Source organism: Empidonax traillii, unplaced genomic scaffold, assembly GCF_003031625.1.
Source record: "Empidonax traillii isolate 1590-97213 ecotype Southwest subspecies unplaced genomic scaffold, ASM303162v1 scaffold699:size334557, whole genome shotgun sequence".
Lineage (NCBI taxonomy): Eukaryota > Metazoa > Chordata > Aves > Passeriformes > Tyrannidae > Empidonax > Empidonax traillii.
In genome coordinates, this window is record NW_020955892.1 from 218,038 (window position 1) to 240,645 (window position 22,608).

The window sequence follows — 22,608 nt, forward strand, 5'->3', positions numbered from 1 at the left end:
TTATTTGCTTGGGTTTTTGTTGTTGTTGTTGTTGTTTGGTTTTTTTGAGGGGGTGGTTGGTTTGCCCTTTTTTTTTTTTTAGTTTCTTTTTTTTTTTTTTTGTTTTTTTTAGTTCCCAACAATTATCTTTGAGATTAACAATGTGTTCCTTATTTTCAAATTGCTATAATTGTAATTGTGGCAGTGGTATACCATAATCTCTCTTTTCAGTTTTATGATCTGCAGAAACTGGTCTCCCTCTTGTAAGAGCAGAATGTGCAAAACTTGTTTAACAGTCTGGTTCATACATATTTAGCAATGTAAAGACAAGTTTGATAGCTAAAGATTGTAATCTGCTTTGGCAAGGCACAAAGTACTAAACACCAAGTCTTCAGTTACAAATTTTCAAGTTCCTTGGAACTGAAAGAGTTAGTTCAGGAGGTTTCAGATGACAAATACTTTAAATGGGATAAGTACCTTCTATTATCTGAGGAAAAAAAAAAAAAAAAAAAGCTCGTTTTTGTCATTAGGAGTCCAAAAACGAAATGAGAAAAAGTGTTGTTTTTGTTTTTGTTTTTTTTTTTTTTACTGCATGTGTTTGTGTGAATATGTAGTCTCCATGTCTGGCCATAGCAGTTTTTTAGTAAGATTATTTTTGAGACAGAAAAACTATTAGATAGAAATATTGGATAGCTATGAATGAACCTCAGATTTTTGATCAGTACAATTTCTCTTTGTTCCCTGAAAATAGACATACTATGATTTGTTTTAATATTTTCAGAAATGTGATGCTTCTTTCAATGCACGTGCTAAAACACAGATATTACCAAACTGAACTAAACCTTTCACTTGCAACCATTCACAGAGAAAGAAGGAGCAACCACTGATGAATGAATAATGCTTCAAAGATGAGACCTCTGAAAGAAAACCACTACACATTTTCATGAGCAATTTGAGTTATGCCTCATTAAATTCCTGCCAAATCCCTGAAAGGGATGGAAAGTTAATTTATTATTAATACCTTGTATATTCTATACTGCTATAGATAATTACATTTACTAATATTTATATATTACTGTATTTCCAGGGAAGAAAAGTCAGTAAGTCCTTGTTTGGTTTTTTATTTGAAGAAGTAACTTTTAATGGCACACATTATGAATTCCATAGTAATATTAAGTGAAATCCCCAACACATTTTTGAGTCAGAAAAGCTGTTTTAAATTTGAATTCCTGCAAGCCTATGAAGTCCTGAGGAGTTAATTGCTGTTAAATACTAAGCTTTAAAATTAATTGTTTTTATTCTGGAGGAAAAAATCCGTTAATTCTTCCTAGCACTTCATATTTGGTACTGAATTTTCTAATGTTCATGTTGATACACTACATGCTCAAGTTACGAGCTGATTGATTTGGAACATTTTTCTGAGAAGATAATTTGCAATGAATATATCATGTTCTGATGCTCTTTTCAACTATCCCCATTACAGAGGCATGCAGATCTTTTTTCGAAAAATATGTGCCTGGTGTTACAATATCTCTATTTATATACAACTCTTTTATAGGTGCTTTAGTTCCATCTCATCATTAGCTTCTTCCCTCTTTCTTTCTTGTCATCTTTTTCTAAATTGAAAGACTAGTTTTTGCAAATATCTATGCACAGGCATCTCTTTACTCAGTGATACTGAAGGTAACATGAAAACATTAAAAGAAGAGTTAAAAAATGCTGAAATATTTTGCTACATCTGATTCCTATTCACAACTTTTTTGGTTGGTGACCATATATGCTTCTGAAATCTGCTGAGTGTTCAGCAGCTCATAGAATTAGACTAATTTCCTATTAAATATGATGAAGTTTGATATTGCTCATTTCAAAAGAAAGGTCATAATTTCTCTTAAAGTCTTCTGCATTGTGATCAAGTGTTTTAGCCTTTCATGAAAAAATTCTGCAGCAGAGCATGCAAAACATAATTAATACAAAGCATTGATACGTATCCATGAAAATAATAATCAGCATGACTACTCCTTGATTAAAAACTGGGCATTTTTCCAACTTTTTAAAATTCATAAATTTAATTTGCTAACTTGAAGATGTTTTCTAAGTTACATGGTCCATAATTCCATACACATTTGCACCCTAGCAAACCTGTAAGCTAAACAACAGCTTTAATCAAAATACGTAAAATCCTTGGTTCATGTCTCTGATGTATTAGTAGAAAACAAACATAAAATACCAAGGCAGATCAGGGATCTGTAATTCCTCCATAAAAGCCATACATCTAGAGCAAGTTCCAGCACCACTGATTGCTCATTTTGTTTCTTATGAACGTTACAGGAAAAAAGACAGCTTATATCTGCAGTCAGATATATGTGTATCTGACTTAAGCACATCAGTTCAAAATTATCAGAGGTAACCTGTTTGGGAGGAGGAACCATGAAGAAGCAGCCAAAGCAATGAGGCACTGTACCATCAGCCAGGCTCCTATGTGTTGCCACACACATTATTACTATACTTCATATAAACGTCCTAAGGACTAGCTGAAGGTCAAATTCATCTTCATTAGAGATCAAGGATAAAAACTTGATAGACTTCAAGGCTCCTTCAGGACACAAGTGGGAATGTGAACATTCAGGATAATGACACTGAGGGAAATGTAGTTAAGAGGAGGGGAAGTGGTGAGTAAAATGTTATGGATGGTTGAATGACTGACAGCGTCCTCCCTGGCAGGTTGTGCTTTCAGCTGCTGAGCTATCCTAACTCATAGTCTAGCAACCCATTTCTGTTTAGTGCTATTTATTGCAAGAGCATTTTTTTTCTCTTTGCTTTCTCTCAAGGTTATTATATTATCGAGGTTTATCAAATCAGTGCAACCAGTTGTAAATGTTATACGAAATGGAAAAAAAAATTCTGCCAAATGCACAGAGGAACTACAGAGAAAACTTTCTGATAATTGTTGAACTATGTTACTTTCATTGATGTTACACAAATACATAGGATATGTCAGAAATGCAGGTTACCATTCCCAGAAACATGATAAAGAATCTAGCGCAAAAATAGAGGCATAACATTTTAATATTTTCAAATTATTGATACTATTTTTGGATTTTTTTCTATCTGCCTTTTCTAAAGCCTGCCCAAGAGTACTGAAAGAATTTAGTGAAAGGTTTTTGAACTAGGGATAAGACTGTCACAGAATGCTTAGTAATTTGACTTAGTCTTGCTTGAGAAAAACAGCATATTTGAAGGTTTTTCCAACTTAATGAACAGGTTTTAAACATGTTCAGAATCAATTTTGAGTTGCCTTTCCTCTGAATGCCAGAGATAGCAGTCCAATAGCAGTACTAAATACTTGCTTAAAGCCTTTGCGGTTGAATGAGTTTTTGCAAGTGGATTTTATATTTTGTAAATAAAAAATAAGGAAAACAAAAAAGGGAAAGAGGAAAAGAAAGAGAAAGTTGAACTTATCTTAGTAAGTAGTTGATACTATTGATTCTTGGAGCTCCTTGGGTTTTTCAGCTTTGTAGGAAACAGAAATAAAAAATAGAACTGGGCTGGAAAGATATCTGCATTGACTTTGCAGAGCAGTTGTTGTCTGAAAATGTATTTAAATCACTAAACTTGACAGAATGCAATCTACAATGTAGCATTAGTGCAATTTGGAATAGTATATTGCATTTATTTTCAATTTCTTTCAGCCACTTAATTTAAATAAATGTCATATTGTTCAGACTGAGTCATGTTACTTTGGGTCGATGACACTATGAACACTGTAATGACATTGCCAATATATGTTTAAAAAATTACCGTTTTATCACGTAAGTTCATCTCTAGTTCCATGCTAAAATTAATGCAGGTATAAAAATAAAAAGCATGAATGTACCGGCAATATGTGAAACAAATTACAGAATGATTTTTAATTATATCACTGCATTACAGAAATGACAAATCAAACTAGGACAAATGGAACAGATCCTCTTGGAAGCTGTGCTAAGGCACATGAAGGACAGGGAGGTTATTTGAGACAATCAGCATGGCTTTGCCAAGGGCAAGGCCTGCCTGACCAATCTGTTGGCCCTCTATTGTGGAGTGACCATATCAGTGGACAAGGGAAGGGTTATAGATGTAGTTTATCTGGACTTCTGTAAAGCCTTTGACATGGTACCCTGCAGCATCCTTCTCTCTAAATTGGAGAGAGAGGGGCTTAATGTCTGGACTGTTAGATGGACAAGAAAGTGGTTGGACAGTCACATCCAGAGGGTAGTGGTCAATGGGTCAGAGTCATGATGGGCTAGGTGATGTTTAAGGTCCCTTCCAACCCATGCCATTCTATGACTTTATGATTCTTTGATCTAGTTCCAACTCCACTGCCATGGAGAGGGACACCTCCCACTACATCATGTTGCTCAATGCCCCATCCAGCCTGGCCTTGAACACTCACAGGATGGAGCTTCCACAGCTTCTCTGGGCAACTCCTTCCAGTGCCTCACCAATCTCACAGGGAAGATTTTCTTCCTGATATCTAATCTAAACCTACTCTCTCTCAGTTGGAATCCATTCCCCCTTGTCCTATCGCTACAGGCCCTTGCAAAAACTCTTTCCCCATCTTTTGTGTAGGCTCCTTCAAGGTACCAGAAGGCCATAATTAGGTCATCCCAAAGCCTTCTCTTTTCCAGGCCAAACAATCCCAATTTTCTTATCCTTTCCTCATAGCAGAGGTGCTCCATCCCTCTAACCATCTCGAGGTCCTTTCAACCTAGGAGATTCTATGATTCTACAAAGTAAATTAAGCACTAAAACCTAGATTATAAACTTCTAAAGAAACTTTCATTCCTACAGTAAATATAAAAATAGATTAGATCCAAAGATGACATGTAATAATGACAGTTTGATACTGCTAGAATCCAATCCCTACTATTGGAACCATTCTGACTAGTTATTATACATTTTTTCATCCCTCAGAGAAAGTGTTGACTATTTGTGGGAGAACTGTCTAAAGTTGTTTGTTTTTGTTTTTTTTTTTCATTTTGGTAAGAAAAACATTGATGAAAAAGAAAAGGCAGCAAGAATTCAAGTGTCCTAGATTCTATTTCTCTTACAAATTAATGGAGTGTACCTAATGCATTTGGACTTGTGTTATTTGACCTGTGAGCTGAGCAAGATAGAGATTTTATGCCAAATAAATCTTCCTTTATTCTCTTTCATAGCCTTAAAACTGATCTACCTGTACTATTACCTCAAGGTATTATGAAAGGGAAATATTGTTATCTCATTTGTATCCTTTAATTTTTTATTGATACTAGTCATAAAGATGTTGCATCCTCTCCAGAGTCAGATAATTTTTTGAAGTGTATATTTGCTTAGGTGTGAAAAAAGAAAATAAATGGATAGCTCTGTGTATATAAGTATGTGTGTATCTCTGAGTCTAACTATATGAGGAAGCATATTAAATTTATAGTGCGTAGTTTGATGCTTCTATTCATTTCCACAAAATAGAAAGCAGTATGTTTCTTCAAAAAGAAACTTTAACGTTCAAGTTGTGTTTAAACCATATTAGCACAATAGGCATCTTTTAAGGGAAAAAACATGATTATTCGTTCAAATATTTTATTTATAAATCTATTTATTATTCAGTTATATAGCCTTTTTATTGTTTTTCATTTACAAACTAAAGCTTAGCAGAAGAAGGAAGATTTAAATGGCAGTTGAAAAGTTGAACTTGGAAGTGAGAGGAAAATATGGATTATTGCTATCTTTGTTATTGTATGCAATAATTGGTCTCATTTATAAGCTGTACAGGGGAGTTCCTGAGTTCAGGAACCTGTGCAGCAGCCCCAGAAACCCTCAGCAGCCAGCCAGGCAAGGAGGGGGTGTTGCCAGGAACAACTGAGGGACATTTAAGTGGTTCCAGGGAGTGTGAGCAACCTGGAGGATGACAAATAAGGCTCTTAAGGAGGGATAGACAGGGCAGAAGAGGCAGAGAGGTGGCAATAGTAATAGAATGTATGTATGTAATAGAAGGGCTACAATGTATGGAGCTCACAGATGGCAATGGCACCGTTGCCCTGTAGCCTCTGGGTACCAAATAATAATTATCTGATACCTCTGGTGACCAAATAATGCCAATGTCACTGTGGGAGTCTGTTATAGACCTTCCAGTCAGGACAATGACACTGATGAATTATTCTTTGAGGAACTAAAGGACACTTCCAAATCAACTGCCCTTGTCCTTATGAGGGACTTCAACTTGACAGAAATTAACTGGCAGCATCACACAGCTGGCACAACCCAGGCTGGAGGTGCCTAAAAAACCTGGATGACAACTTTATGGAACTGGTCCTTAGAGAGCCAACTTGGAAAGATTCCCTCCTTGATCTGCTGCTTGTCAACAGAGCGGATCTCATGAGGGAAGTGGAGATTGGTGACCGTCTTGACCACAGTGACCACGAAGGGATAGAGTTTAAAATTTCTGTTGACAGGAGGAAAAGTGCCAGCAAAACCTCAACTCTGGACATGAGGAGAGCAGACTTCAGGCTGTTCAGGGAACTAGTGAGCAAGGTCCCCTGGAAAAATGTTTTTGCAGGTGCTGGGGGATATCAGTGCTGGTCACTTTTCAAACATCAGTTCCTAAGGGCATAGGATGAAGCAATTCCCAAATGTCAGAAGTCAAGCAGGCGAGGCAGAAGGCCCTTGGCTGAGCAGGGATCTTGGAGATTAGGCAACAAAGGAAGGTGTATGCCCAGTGGAAGAAAAGTCAAGTGACATGGAAAGAATACAGAGATTTTGCCTTTCCTCTATAAGGAGAAAATTTGTGTGGCCAAAGCTCAACTGGAATTGAAGCTGCCAGAAATGGGGGGGACAACAAAAAAGAGTTTTTTCAAATACATTCATGGCAATAGGCAGTATAGAAGTATCATAGGCCAATTACAGTTGAACGAGGATGGTCACCTCGCAAACAGGGGCAGAGACAAGGCAGAGGTGTTTAATGCTTTCTTTGACTCTGTCATCAACATGAATGATGGACCAAGGGGGTCTCAGTGCCCTGAGCTGGAGGACCATGACTGCAAGAATGATCAACTCCCAGTTAACCCTGAAATTGTGCTGGATCTGCTGCTCCATCTGGATCCCTATAAATCTCTGGGGCCTGATGGGATTCATCCCAGAATCTTCTAAGGTCTGGCTGATGTCATTGCAAAAGCTCTCGCAATGATTTTCAAGCAGTCTTGGGAATCCAGAGAGGTCCCAGCTGACTGGAAGCTGGAAAACATTGTCCCAATTTTCAAGAAGGGCAAGAAAAAGACTCCAGAAACTTCAGGTCTGTCAGTCTCATTTCCATGCCTGATAAAGTTATGGAGAAGATTATTCTGGGAGGTATTGAAAAACACCTGAAAGACAACGCAGTCATTGGTCACAGCCAGCACGACTTCATGAGAGGAAAGTCCTGCTTATCAAACGTGATTTCCTTTGATGACGAGGTAACCCACCTAGCTGATCCAAAGGAAGCCAGTTGATATAATCTTTCTGGATTTCAGTAAAGCTTTCGGTACTTTCTCTCACAGGATCCTTCTGGTTAAACTGTCCAGCACAGCTGGATAAACACATCATGTGGAGGGTGAGCAATTGGCTCAGGGGTGGAACACAGAGGGTAACAGTGAATGGGGTAACAACAGACTTTGACCTGTCACTAGTGAGGTTCTGCAGGGCTCCAACTTAGGCCCTGCTCTCTTCAACATCTTCATGAATGACTTGGAAGCAGGACTGGAAGGGATACTGAGCAAGTTTGCAGATGACACAAAGCTGTGAGGAGCTGTTGACTCCCTCGAAGGCAGGGAGGCCCTGCAGAGAGATTACAACAAGTGGAGGACTGGGCAATCACCAACCATATGAAGTTCAACAAGGGAAAGTGCCAAATTCTACACCTTGGATGGGGCAACCCTGATGTACATACAAACTGGGGAATAAGATGCTGGAAAGCAGTGCCATGGAAAGGGACCTGGGAGTCCTGGTCAGTGGCAAGTTGAATATGTCAGCAGTGCCCTGACAGCCAGGAGGGCCAACCATGTCCTGGGAGGCATCAGGCAAAACATTGCCAGCTGGTTGAGGGAGGTGATTGTCCTGCTCTGCTCTGCACTGGTGCAGCCTCACCTTAAATATTAGGGCAGTTTTGGGCACCACAATATAAGAAAGATATTAAGCTCTTAGAGAGTGTACAGTGGAGGGCAACAAAGATGGTGAAGGGCCTTGAGGGGAAGCCATAGAAGGAGCAGCTGAGGGCACTTGATCTGTTCAGCCTGGAGAAGAGGAGACAGAGGGGAGACCTCGTCACAGTCTACAAGTTCCTCATGAGGGAAAGAAGAGGAACAGGCACTGATCTCTTCTCTGCAATGATCAGTAACAGAACCCAAGGGAATGGCCTGAAGTTATATCAGGGGAGGTTTAGGTTAGCAGATCCTTCTGCCCTACCAAGGGTAGAGTTGGGTACTGGAACAGGCTCCCCAAGGAAGTGGTCACAGCACCAAGCCTGACAGAGTTCAAGAAGTGTTTGGACAATACTCTTGGGAACATGGTGTGACTCTTGTGGATGGTCTTTTTAGGGCTAGGAGTTGTACCCGATGACCCTTTTGAGTCCCTCCCAACTTTGCATCTAATTCTGTGATTCTGAGACATCTTGTTATTCCCTGAAGACCAGTGACAGCAACTTCGTCCTCACATTTTGCACAATACACAGGTACAAGTGAGTGCTCTGTTGAGCCATCAAAACAGAACATAGGTTTTAGATGTGTATAGACTTTGTATAAAGCAGGAAATCATACACAGCTCCAAAATTCATGATCCAGTCTCTGCTCACATAGCTGAAATAACTTTTGCCATCTTTCCCTTGATGTATGATGAACAATGTGAAAAACTGCTATTTTTATTTTCCTTCTAAAGCATTTGTGTCCTGCTGCACAGCCTTTCCTGAAACTGTTCTTCAGTGGCACCACTTATAGTTGCTGTTTTATTTCTTCTCATAGCCTGGTCATTTGCCTGAAACGGAAAGATATAAAACAAAAATACAGCTGGGAGAGTGTTAGCATATTATGATAATGGTCTTAACTTTGGTTTAGGGAGTGCATAATCTTTTGTGGCTGATGGTTTGTAGGCGTTAAGGGAGAAATCAGAATTAATATTCTTGTGGGTCTCCTGACTTAACATCTGTTATGCAGTTACTTCAGGCTTTGAGAAAGCAGATTCCAAGATCCAGCAGTGCTTCAGTGCATCAATATGCATTAATATATAGCAAGATTTTGGCAGTGTTAGAGTATATAAACAGTTTAATCTTCCTTTAGCTAAGAAGAAAAAATATTTGAGGAATATAGACCCATGCTGGCATGCAAGGATTGCTTAAATAATTGCAGAAGATATTACATGTGAAATGAAATTTGTACATGGCTATAATACATATGATAGCAGGCAAACAGCTGGAATTTATGTAGATTCATATATGTTAAGGTATGAATATGCAGTATTTTATAAGACTCCAAAACCAAGTGTATGCACAGATGTCAGAAGAAAATTGTCAACCTGCTTATCACATTTTAAACAAGACTACAGCAAGGCAACAGTTATTGCAACAATAGTTTGAGAGAAGGTCAGAATGTTAACAAATTAAATAAATTTTTCATTTTCAATTTTTTAAATACTTCCATCTCATCACAGGAAGAGCTTGGAAATAATTTTTTAAAAATAATTTTAAAATCATTTTTTGATATCTTTTAAGTGAAATACTGTTATCATGTTTAGCAATAAGAACAGTTAAATCTTTTTGCAGAGTTCCAGTTAAAAGGGTCTTTCTTTGACTCAGGGAAAATATTTTCAAAAAGACTTTCTTTCTAATTCAAACATGAGCAAACCACTGATTTTCCAAACATAGCTCTATAAATAAATAAAAAAATTGTAATTGAAGTTATGCTTCAGCATAGTTATGAGAGCACAAGTTTATTAAGACAAGTAAACGTGATATATTTAGGGTGTGCTTACAGTGTAATTTCTCCGTCCTTCATGTTTCACTGCTTTCTCTATATGACCTCAAAGGGGAAAGCCTACCTTGTCACAGTTCTGCTCAGTGGTTCCCCCCAAAAGGAAGTAATGAAATGTTAGATATGTCATGATATAAGCTGTTGGTTACATGTTTTAGTGCTTCATAAGTGTTTTAAAGTCTTTTAATAAATCTCTGGGGTTTTACCTCTTTGGTGGTCCATTCCATGCTGTGGATGTTTAAGTCTGTTCATTTCAATATATGGTTATGCTTCAGCTGCAGTTCAGTGAGCAGCTGAGACCATCTCGTGTGCTTCTGTCTGTGAGATGAGCCCTAATGCCTTAAGTCTGAGAATGCTTTACCTTCAAAGTAAAATAGACACTCTGTTTATCCTCTATGCCCTACCTACCTTGAATTGGGCAGAAAAATAGACTGCGTTTACTGGTGACAGGCTGAGCGTACTGGCCAGTGACTGTGCTGCTTGGACAGGAAGCCTATGGGAGCTTCCCTGGACTCCTTGGCACCCAAGCTATTTAGTGAATGCACAAACCAAGATCTAAACATCACTCAAATCTTTGCTTTCCAGTCAAGTTAATTTCAAGCTGACCTCTGTATTCAGAAGCTATTAGAAAACACAGGCAGGCACAGGGAAACTCTATTGTGGAAGCTTTTTTGCATAAGGAAGTAAGCTAGAAATTGATCATTTGGCACATCCTGAAGACTTCTGTTGTTGATATGGAAGTACTAATTAACATTTGCAGTTGGTCTATGGTATCACTCTAATACATTTAAGGTAATTCAAAGAGTGGAGTCTGTAATAACACTGTGCGTATGAAAACACACTTTTAAATTTGTCTGGATTTGGCTTTTTCAAAATTCGGAGTTTCTGGCATTTATTCCTTTAGATATTTGTAAAAAAAGTTCTACTGTTAGTAGTACTGTTAGCAGTGAATGATTTGCAGTGAAATCAGCTGCAGAGCATGGCATTCCACTTTATGCCATGTGCCTGCTTTATCTTAAGTTTGAAATGCATTGGTTTTATGATGATGGGTTGTTTGTTTGGGTTTTCTTTGTTTGTTTTGTTTGTTTTGGTTTGGTTTTTAATTGGATAAGTTTAGTTATTGCAAAAGCAAGACTATTTGTAATGGTTTGGGCCAAATATAGTGCAGTCAGATGCTATGGAAGTTTACCTTAAGAGCTTTGACAACCTCTTAATCTTGATATGTAGCACACCATCTATTCTAGTCATGGTCATTTAAAAAACATGTAATGCATGTCAGGCTAAATTGCACACTAGCTGTTTGTTTAGTATGGATGCAATTACACCATAAACTGAATTGCAATTAAAACTGAAAAATGAACCTGTAGCAATATTTTCAAAATCTATAGATCTTTGTGCTAAACTACATTTTAGATTTTCCCAAACAATTTATTGTCATCTTACTGCCTGTTAATACTCCCCTCTTGAAGAGGTAAGGGAAAATGAGCTGTAGGGGCCAGAGATTTACATTCTAATTTGACAAACTTTAAGTTTTAAGCTTATGTATGGTTCTAAGTAGGGGTGCAGGACACTCTGCAGTATTAAGGTCAGGTTTTAGCTCTGCCTGGAGATTCCTCCTGATCTGTGGATTGTTTTGATACCTGTCTCATACTTGAAATTTTTCTGTCCTCGCACTTTCAAAACTTCCATTGACCAATCTCAGTATTGATTAGTCATGAACTGTAATGATCCCTCTTGCTCGTCTGATATCTTTAATCTTCTTATACATCTCCACAGTTAATCAATATTTATATTGTCATGGAGGCAATATATCCACAACCAGGGTCATGCATCTGCAAATCCACAGAGTGTGTTTGTAAGACAGACTGGTATAGAAACAGCTTAACATTTTCCCAGATAGAAGAGAAATGCATTCCAACATGTTGTAAATATGAAGACATTTATGATGGAGTTACCTGTTACCTGTAACTGCATTTTCTTTCTACCAACAGGTCCTATAAGCAGCATTTTGGTGAATAAGTATGGTAGCCGGCCTGTGATGATAGCAGGTGGTATCCTGTGTTCATTTGGAATGATTGCAAGCTCTTTCTGCAACAGCGTCCTTGAACTATATATATGTATTGGTGTGGTTGGAGGTAAGAGTCCTGTTAAAAAAGTTATGTTATATTATGTTTTATATATATTACTATATCAAATTATTTCTGATAATGTTCTCCCAGTGAGCCTTCCTGATCAAGAATCCTCTGTGTACAGATGCAATCCAAGAAGGTAGCAAGATCAGTTAATTTCAGCTACCTGAACAATCTAATCCTTTAAATTAGCTGGTAGGTTGTTAAATTATTTCTTAGGATAATATAGAAACAATTCATGAATTTATTCAGTCAATGATATATGTATGGACTGTTCCGCACCGCACTATAATAATGGTATAAAAATTGATTGGCTCATGACAGCACTTATTACAGTCATTTGCATACAATTTCACATTCATTCTTCTAGCTTTCTATCATGTTGCACTGCAAGCAGGGTGAGAGAGGCTAGCAGAATTCTAGTAAAATTTTGAATGCTTGTACCAGTTTTTTTAGGTTTGTACATACATATAGTCTCTCAGAAAAGTATAAACTTTCAATGTAATAGTTTTCTGTTTAAAATCTGCCCAGAGTCAATAATGAAATTATTCATAATTATCTATCTGAGGCCTAGATATCGCCTAAAGCAATGAACTAAAGTGATCGTGATGCCAGTAAATTAAAAAACCTCCTTTTCAAAAGTTGTGGGGGTTTTTTAAACTCCCTTCTCAGAATAAGGAAGGTGAGGTGACAGGTAATAAATGAATACATATTCAAGCTCATCTTTCTTTATGTTGGGACTACAAGAGTCCTTTTTTATTCAGTTATTAATTCTTAAAGCTCTTATTTTTGGCATCCTAAACTTGGGGCCACTGAGAGAATAAAGTCAGAGTCCAGGAATGGGCCTATCAGAGAAGAAAACTTCTCTTCTGCACCATCAAGCAAATGCATAGCTACTTATATCTTATTTCCCAGATGTCTTTATAGAGAGAGAAGGCCTAGAGGTTCAGCTTAGGGTTCAGCTTATACATTAAGCTGATGTGGATGGGTCTGATCCGACGTGTGTCCTCTATAACTCTTCCATGTTTAGTGGTGACATGGGGAAGGGGAGCTGAATATGCTCTAAAATAATTTGCTATTTTAAGCTTCAGTTTAGCAGACAACTTGGACCTTAATTAGGGTTGGAAATAAAAAAATAGGAGATTTATACATTTAAATGCACCCTACATTTGTTGGGGCTGAGGTGACATTTAATAACTTCGATAAAATGAACCAAGAGAGAATTGCATTATACCTTAGCAAATATAAAAATGATAAGTCAAGGAGTTGATACCATCATTCTTTTCAATATGATTGCCCTGACTCTATCATTGCTGAAACACATCAAGGAGTTTTGGCTTTTAATGCAGTGCTGCAGGGGGCAATGGACCAAATGCCACCTGACACAGTTTTTGCATTAACACATGTAAACAGCAATGAAGCTATATTTCATTCTCTGATGCTACTTGGTTTCTGTCCTTATTGAGAATCACTGGATCAGACAGTAGTCATTTTAAAAATAACTTGAAAGTGGTACAATATGTTTTTCAATGCATGACCTGCAATAATATTGTCTTTTATGTGTTGTTTAGGTCTGGGTTTAGCATTCAACTTACAGCCTGCCTTAACCATGATTGGCAAGTATTTCTATAAGAAGCGTCCCATTGCTAACGGATTGGCCATGGCTGGAAGTCCAGTGTTCCTGAGCACATTGGCACCTCTCAATCAATTCCTCTTTAATGCTTTTGGCTGGAAAGGAAGCTTTCTTATTCTGGGAGGACTTCTTCTGAACTGCTGTGTGGCTGGGTCACTTATGAGACCTGTTGGACCGAAAAAAGTCCCAACTGTGAAAAAAGATGTTGAAAAAGGCACAGGAGATTCTGCCTTGCACAAAAACAACAAGAAGTCTTGTTGGCAAACTATGAATAAGTATCTAGATCTGTCCCTCTTCAAACACAGAGGGTTTCTGATCTATTTGTCAGGAAATGTCATTATGTTCACTGGTTTCTTTGCTCCAATAGTATTCTTGGCTCCTTATGCCAAGCATAAGGGAATTGATGAATATTCTGCTGCTTTTTTGCTATCTATCTTAGCCTTTGTAGACATGTTTGCTAGGCCTTCAATGGGACTCCTGGCAAACTCCAGGTTTATCCGGCCAAAGATTCAGTATTTTTTTAGTTTTGCTGTCTTGTACAATGGAGTCTGTCATATCTTGTGCCCTCTGGCAACGAATTACACTGGCTTGGTGATATATGCTGTATTTTTTGGGTTTGCATTTGGAATGGTTAGCAGCGTTCTTTTTGAGACATTGATGGACCTCGTTGGGGCTTCCAGATTTTCCAGTGCGGTTGGACTTGTCACTATTGTGGAATGTTGTCCTGTGCTCATAGGCCCTCCTCTAGGAGGTAAGAATCTGTTTCTTCCCATTTTTTCAGACATTACAGCATAATCTTGCGATTTAACATTGAATAAATCTAAACATTGTTCTTAATGTTATTTAATGTTTTCGCTATGACTAGAAGCGTAGTGTAGCAGCAGTACACTGCATCAGTTATCTTTGCAGCTGTAGGTTCACATCAGAATCTAAAGGCATTTATTGCGTGCATTTGCAAAAAAAACTGATTAAGACCACATGTCTACAGGCCTCTAAATCCATGTGGTAAATGTATGTTTTCCTGATAACACACAGGGCTAGTTTTGCAACCTTGAGTTACATATATTCATCTCCAATTTGCTCTTTGACAATGAAGTTCTTACTCTCTTGAATTGATTGAGTCCATTTTTGTGAAGATCTCACAGAGTGGCTTATAAATTCTCCAACCTAGTGACAGCTCCAGGAGCACTCGCTTACACAATTTTAGTTTGTCTACACAGAGAGGATTGACATTTCCAGAGAGAAGAAACTACAGGGGGGTGTCAGAAGAACAGGGGCATCCACAGTAGCCTAGGCAGGGTGCCTGCATGGTGGGATTCCATCATGGTTCCAGGAGCGCTGTGACCTAGCGTGATTACACACCACAACTCTCCTCACAGCCAGTCCTTTCACGTATTTCTTTTAGCCAGTAGATAGGGCAATTCAGAGTGTGAACTGGCTGAAGGATGGCAATGTTGCCAACTTCTCTCTTTCAAGTGTAAGGGGAGCCTAAAGAGAGCCTAGATGTATAGCTTAGACTACGTTCATGACTTCTTGACTTCTTACAGCAAAAATGATGAAATTTTATGTAAAATATTTTCTATTTACTAGCTTTTTAGTCAATATTTAGTAATGCTTCTAGTAAGCTTTATAATTTTAATGTTTCTGATGATATCTGAGACTAAAAAAATAGACACTCTAATCTTGTTGAGAAGCACTAGTGTGTATCTTGGTGTGTGTGTTGCAGTGTAAGCCCAACAGTATGATAATATAAAGATAGTGAGATTGCCAACTTTGTGAACATATACTATACCCACAGAAACACTGCCTCAGAAGTCAGTAAGATTATGTGTGCCTAAAACCATTTCTACATATTGAAGTGTTTTAGATTATTGTCAGTATTTCTATGAAAATAGCATTGTTGTGTGCAATTTTAAATATGCCAAAACAGTTCCACTCGTTTCAGTAAAATAATATTTGTACAAGTAAATTTTTAGTACTTCTCAAGACAGTCCATATTTTTATCATCATTTAGCATACAAATTCATTTTGGTAAATGTAGAACAAAATATATTTTTCTCACACAGACTCTTCCTGTGCCACCTAGTGGGGGGTCTGAGCCTGTGACCTCTTGAGTCCAACCTTTTCAGTCAGGTTCTGAAGTCAGTGTTAACTCTAAAAATATTACATCTAATATTTATGGGGTAATAGCTTACATAACTATTTATTTTTCAGTTTATTAGCTTTTCAGGAGTTTTGAAAAACATTTGATTGTGCTATAGCTGTATGAATAATTGATTTAACTTGTTAGATAGAGACAACAAAAGGAATGAACACATGAAAAGGCTAAGTTCCAGTTTTGACTAGTTCGTGTTCTTTAAAATATGCTGAAGTAATGCTAATTCAAAGTTTCATTTTTAAACATCAGTTTTATGAGACTGCTTATCAATAAAAATCAGCAAATTGCAGTATTTACACTAATAAGTGAATTGTACACTTGCAGTGCTATTTTGAGTTTTTCCTAATACTAGGTTTGTTGGGAAAAAAAAAAAAAAGAGCAGTCTAGAATAATTTAATGGCTTGTAAATCTGTATCAGGTGAACAGGTTACCATTATGGCTTCAACCCAGTAAAAACATCTAAATATATACAAAATTGAAGCGTACAGGTTATCCTGTGAATTTCAGTTATAGTGTAGCAGAGTTCAGAGCTAAATACTTGGATATGTACAAATGTTGATTTGGGAATTGTGAACATTTAGAAAGAATGGTTCATAAATAGAAAGAACTGGGTTTTTTTCCTTGCCATGACCAAATTAATCTCAGAGGTGTGAACCTAATTTTTACATACAGTCCTCATAGTTTAAAGCTCATCAGTTGAGCATGATGGCTGAAAGGAGAAGCCTTTCTATCTCTTTCACCAGTCACAGGAAAGTAAACTTAAAAGACAGGCAGGAAAGTAAACTTGAAAGGCAGGAAGCTGATGAACAGAGGCAGCAGCTGAAGAAGGCCCATACCTCTTTATCCTGTTGTTGTATACAGCCTCAGTGAGTACCAGGCAGTCATTCCAAAACAATAGGAAACACAATTAGCACGTGAATAAAATGAAAGAATGAAAATAAAAGAGCTAAAAAACTGTCATTATTCATTAAGCTTTACTTACATTGTTCTTCAATCTTCTATAATTGTCAGTGACTCCAATGACAATTGCTAGCTTCACTAATACAGGTTTTGTTATAGTTCCACTGCCTATGTTAGAAAATTTTAACATGCTGAAAATGCTTTTCTGCTCCTACTTCAAAACCAAAGAATATAAAGATATTTCTCCAAGGGAAGGATGTGGGTTGTATTTGGAGTCCTAGTCTAAATACTCTTTCTCTTTTTTGTCTTTGTATTCCAGGTTGGTTAGTAGATGTTACTAATGAATATCAGTACATGTATTTTGTCTGCGGAGTGATTGTGACTGTGGCCAGTATCTGGTTGTTCATTGGCAATGCCATCAACTACAGGCTTTTGGCAAAAGAAAAGAAGCTAGAAGATGAGAAGCAAAAAGCTCAGAAGAATGCTGACTCAAAGGAAGTGGAACCATTAACAAACAATGAGAATGAAGATGCTTCCAGCAGAGCCGACAAAGCTCTTGAAGATCCCTCAGAAAGAGAAACCAATATTTAATCTGCATTATAGCTCAGAAGACTTCCATTAGGAATCAAGGCACAGACCAAGTTTCGTGGTAATAATGATCAGTCACAATATTGGATGGGAACAGATTTTTGCCCCATGGCAAAACTTTAAGTCAAATTGCTATCTACAGTCTATTTATTTCAGCGACACAAAATTAAGATTACAGAGGTAGTGATCCCATGCAAGGGAATCCATCAGACTTTGATTCTGGACAATCAAGAGTCAGGTAAACCAGACTATAAAGCCTTCCAATTACAAAAATATTTGTTTCAAAAGTATATCTAATACAAAAGTATCTCCTACTCTTATTTGGGAAGATACTTGCATTCATCTTTAGAGTATGGTTAAAGTCTGTTGAAATAATCTACCCAAACTCTACTTACCGCTAATATTAAAGAGAATATAAATTCAAAGATTTGTTGCAAAAGAGACCAAGTACCTGACTGAAGCACACAGAAACTTTTTTTGTATTTTGTATTCCCACTAGATAAAAAATACGTCTATATAAACAATTATAATATGGATGTAAAAATTAAGAGTAGAAGATGAACAATTGGTGGGCACCATCTCTAAAAAACAATAAACAGCTGATTTATAATATATTCCAGAAGTAGTTTCCTCCTGTGACAGCTGATGACATTGTACTTCAGCATACACATTTGAACAAAAAATACATTCAGACCTCACTAATTCAAACTAAGCTAAAATCTGCCTGTACATAAAAGATTTAAACCCAAGATTTGCATTGCTAACAAGTGTGGCAATTAGTTTGATTATGCATTCCTGTGTGGCTGAATGATTTGGATCAGACTGTGAAGCCTTTTTCCTAAAAGGACTAGACTGAGAATCTGCTGAAGTTAAAAGGATACTAACCTTTGGCTTTTGTGGCGCAAATCAGTTTCGTGGCAATGACTTCAAAGTAAATGCTTGGCTTTATTGGCAAGTCATTAGTTGTTTGATGGTTTTCTGAGAGGAGATTTAAGGTCTAACTTCAGGTCTTTGCAGATAGATATCTTCATACCAGTTCTCACCTCCCTTTCACATGAATTTGGTGAAAAGCTACTTCTTTTTTTTTTTTGTGTAATGCTGCTTTGAGCAAAAATGCTGCAAGGCACCTTGACAATGCCAGTCTGGAAGCTTTGTGCAGGCAGCTTTGTCTGAAAGCTTTGACATATCGGTTTTGTGCAGGATATTTAGTCTTGTGTCTACAATTTCACACAGACACTCTCATAAATTAAAATGTACACAATTGTCCTCCTCCTTTAGACAAAAGAAAGCATAAGTCTACAGTTTTACTTTACAGAAATCATTTAGCATTGCATTTGAAAGCTAAAAGTGCAAGCTTCGGACGGTAATAAGTGAAAATATTTCTGTTGTATTTCTAGGTAAGGAAAGGTGCTATTTGTTTCTGAGGCATATAAATGCCTCAGAAATTGTGAAAATTAAGGGTCTGATTCATAAAATATTTATGCACCATTAATGCAGGATAAACCGACATTCAATTACAGGAAAAGAATATTATTCCTTTTAGTCCTCTTCTAAATCTCAAAAAGTTGGAAATACAGTGCACAGAGACCTAGCTGTAATAAACACACTTTGAAGTGCCAATAACAGAAGAAAAAAAGTAATAGTAAAATCTAGCAGAGTGCTTTTAGGAAGTTATTTCTTAATATTAATAATGTTATTATGTTCAATATGATTCTTTTAATTTTTCTTGCAAAAATTTTGGTTTTGCTTATTTCAGTTTTTCTGCATTATCATCTCATATATTATGATGTTCCACAGTAGTGCTGAACTTTTTAATTATGTCAGCACTGTTTTGAGGGAGAAGCATCACAAATCTACTCTCAGCATGGTACGGAATTTAATAACTACTTTTTACCGAATTATATTCAGGAAAACCAGACATCTCCAGCAAGTCGTGTAGTTTTATAGAATTATCAGCAACAAAATATAAGGATTTCAGAGTTTTGGGAGAAAATATGTTTTGTATGTTCAGATTTGAGCAGTGTTCTGTGTAAAGGAGAATGATTTAGTCCCAGTAAAATTATAATTCTTCTCCCAGCCCCCAGCTTCAGAGAGGAAATAAATACTTGGAACCTTAGCCCTGCCAGTACCCCATGAGATAAAAGCATTGCTCTCTTTTTTGACTATTCAAACATACCGAGTGAATTCCAGGACCTGTGGAGACCCTGAGTGCCCACAGCCAGAGTGTGATGAGGGCTTTCATAGACACAAACATTTCATACAGTGAGGAATATCAGTTATAAATACTGTATTGCAAAAGAAGAACTGAAATTTTAGCTAAAGAGTAGTCATCGGGAACATCAGTCTGCTCTTAACAGCAACTGTTAGAAAGGCAGAGATTATTTGAAAAGAGATTAATACAGAGACTGAATGAAAATGTCTGGGGCAAATTTGTAGGTGCTTATTATCTCTTTGCAAAAAACAGCATGATTAAGAATACGGGGTAGAAGACAACAAGTGTCAGCTTTTAAAGGTTGTTAAATGTTGCTGTTGCCAAGTAAAAATGATGATAAAAATGTCTCTCAGGAAGTATGCAGGCAACTTGCCTATTCTATGCAGGATCTCAGAATACAATACAACATGGCATAGGAAATACGGGAAAAACAAAGTTCCTTGAGCCACAGACACACCTGACCACCAGTAACAAAAATTATGTTACTATCTCGGAGGAATTAAAAATTTCTATAAACCCTCTACAGAGATGCTACTCTTTCATCTCTGGTAAAGTGTGTTAAAAAATAATAGGAATGAAAGAGCTGCTTTACCACCACTCACCAATGTCCAATTTTTAATCCTATAAGGCTAAATGATGCAGCAGGCAACTGGAGCAGTATAAATTAGGAAGACTCAAGTGAAACATTTACTTAACGCCTCTTTCATTACTTTTCCTCTTAACACTAACAACAGAATAAAAACCATCAGCATACTCTTGATATTACTGAATATTAAAGAAGGTAAAATCCAGAGATGAATGAAGAAAATTGGAACCATATCTATGCAAAAACTGCCTGCAATTAAAAACCCATGTCTTCCAAATAACACGTCTGTTGGGGGCAACTGCCTCATAGTAGAGGTAGGTCATATTTCTAAAAATAATTATAATAATAAATTGCCTTGAATCAACTATATACTGAGCAACAAAGTATCAAAATTAGTATAACTTGCCTTCAAAGCCCTGAATATCACTCTTACTTGCACTGACCTGTAATTTATACTGTAAATCACTTGATCATTACATTTCTGCTTTTATGATTAGACCTGAGTATACACACCATCTCTCTAAATTTCCCTGGTTTCTTTTAATTACCTCACCCTCAGTCTGAACCACTGCAGAGTCAGGACTAAGAGACTCCCCCGCCCAGTGATGAAGAAATATACTCAAACTTCAAGACATACCACATGCATCTGTTAATGCACTATAAAAATCTGGAGTCTCTGTCAATCAGTGCAAGCAAATCCTTAATTGGTCTTATTCTCATCTGTACTCATGTATAGCTCATTCTTTTCTCTGCCCCAATATGACTAAGCCTAATTATCCTCTTGCTCTTATTTGATCAATCTAGAAAAGATAATACCAACATTTTAAAATTAGTAGGAAAGTGGATAACATCAATAACACTTTTTTCCCATTTAACATCAAGGTTAAATTTCAAGTTGTTTTAGAGAACACATCCAGATACTTTTCTCTCTTTAGTGTTTTGATGTAGAACTCTCTACTAGCTGAAGGGTTCTGTATTGCCCTTTCCAACTCCAGAGAAAGACTTCGCAATATTAATTTTCCATATTATTTCAGGAACATATAAAAATTTCATCCCTCCCACCTTTTTGCATTGAACTATGCTTACAGTTGCTGTCAGTTCTGTATTTCCATTTGGAAGTTCAAAAAAGCATATTTTTATATGAAATCCTGTAGCATAAGTAGTCAGACTACAATGCTTTTATTTCAGGAGTGTGACTTGTGAACTGTTTTGAAAGAGCTAGGGAAAATCTGACTTCATGTTCAGATTTTTTAAGTGATACTGTCCTTATGAGAGGAAGTTCTACTTACTGCTGAAGTGAATGGCAGCAATTTCACTGATATTGTGATTCAAAATTCATGTGACTCTTAATGGTCGCTTTGCATATCAGCACCTACTGTACTTAAAAACATTTGTCAATATGTACATGATTTTTCCTCTCCGAGAATTCTTTTTCCTCCTGAAAGTTTCCCACCTCCACCACCTCACCATATTCTCCATTTTGATGTAACACAAAGAATTTGGACCGGGAATGTAGTCACTTATCTTTAATGCTTTCTTGTAATTGTTTTCCCTGAAATGCCACATTTGCCATGCTGCCAAATGCAATGTTTTTCACTTGCTACTTTCAGGTCTGGTTTTGAGTATTAGTCGAGAGGTATTACTAAGATAGAGAAAAAGCTACAGATACCACATAAAGCCAGATTTGGGGCAGCTATCAGGATTTCACTAAACAAAGCCATTGACTGCTTTTATAGATTAACATGCTATAACTGACGCTGACAATTTTGCTTATAAAAAAACTGAATCAGGCAACTTTTGTTAGTTTATCTATAGATGACTATTTTTCTACTCACAGAGAGGAATATAAAGGGAATTTTAAAATAATTATTTTCAGAGATAGCATATCAGTTTTAACAAGGCTGTCTGGATTTTTTTTGGGGGGGTGCACTTCTGATATTTGTGCATATATATACATTGAAAATGCTTGCATGTACTATCACCTTTTTGATCACAATTTGCAGAAGCATTGCTATGTGATTTCAACATAGTTTGCATGTTGTAGTTTTGCAGTTCAAATTTTTCTCATCATCTACCTCTTAGTTGAAGTTTGGAGACTTGCACAATGTGGAAGAATAGAGTAAACAAAATGCATAATGGTAAAACCTGTACAGACTATTAGAAAGTCTCACAAATATTTGAAGCTGCTTACAGTTCTATTTTAAGGCAATGCATATCTATGACCAAATTCTTTGTATCAATTGGCATAGCTTTATTACGTCTAAAGACTTAACCCATACTTATGAAGTTTTTGCATCACTGATCTGGTATAAAAATTCAAAGTGGGATTTAGGTATCCAGAGTCTACTGATCTTTCTGTGAGATGTTGGCCTGCCTTTCTTTTTTTGTTTTCTTATAATTTCTGAGTTAGTGA

At 36.9% G+C, this 22,608-nt stretch overlaps 1 protein-coding gene across 1 annotated transcript in view; it reads left to right on the forward strand.

The window, feature by feature from the left end:
• LOC114065817 (monocarboxylate transporter 2-like) overlaps positions 1–22,179 on the forward strand; it is a 75,905-nt gene extending 53,726 nt beyond the window's left edge. Inside the window, exons 3-5 of the mRNA XM_027899990.1 lie at positions 11,981–12,124; positions 13,690–14,502; positions 17,129–22,179. Of these exons, the coding sequence (XP_027755791.1) occupies positions 11,981–12,124; positions 13,690–14,502; positions 17,129–17,400 (1,229 nt within the window). The 3' untranslated portion in view covers positions 17,401–22,179. The remainder of the gene's footprint in view (positions 1–11,980; positions 12,125–13,689; positions 14,503–17,128) is intronic.
• Positions 22,180–22,608: the final 429 nt, after the last annotated feature.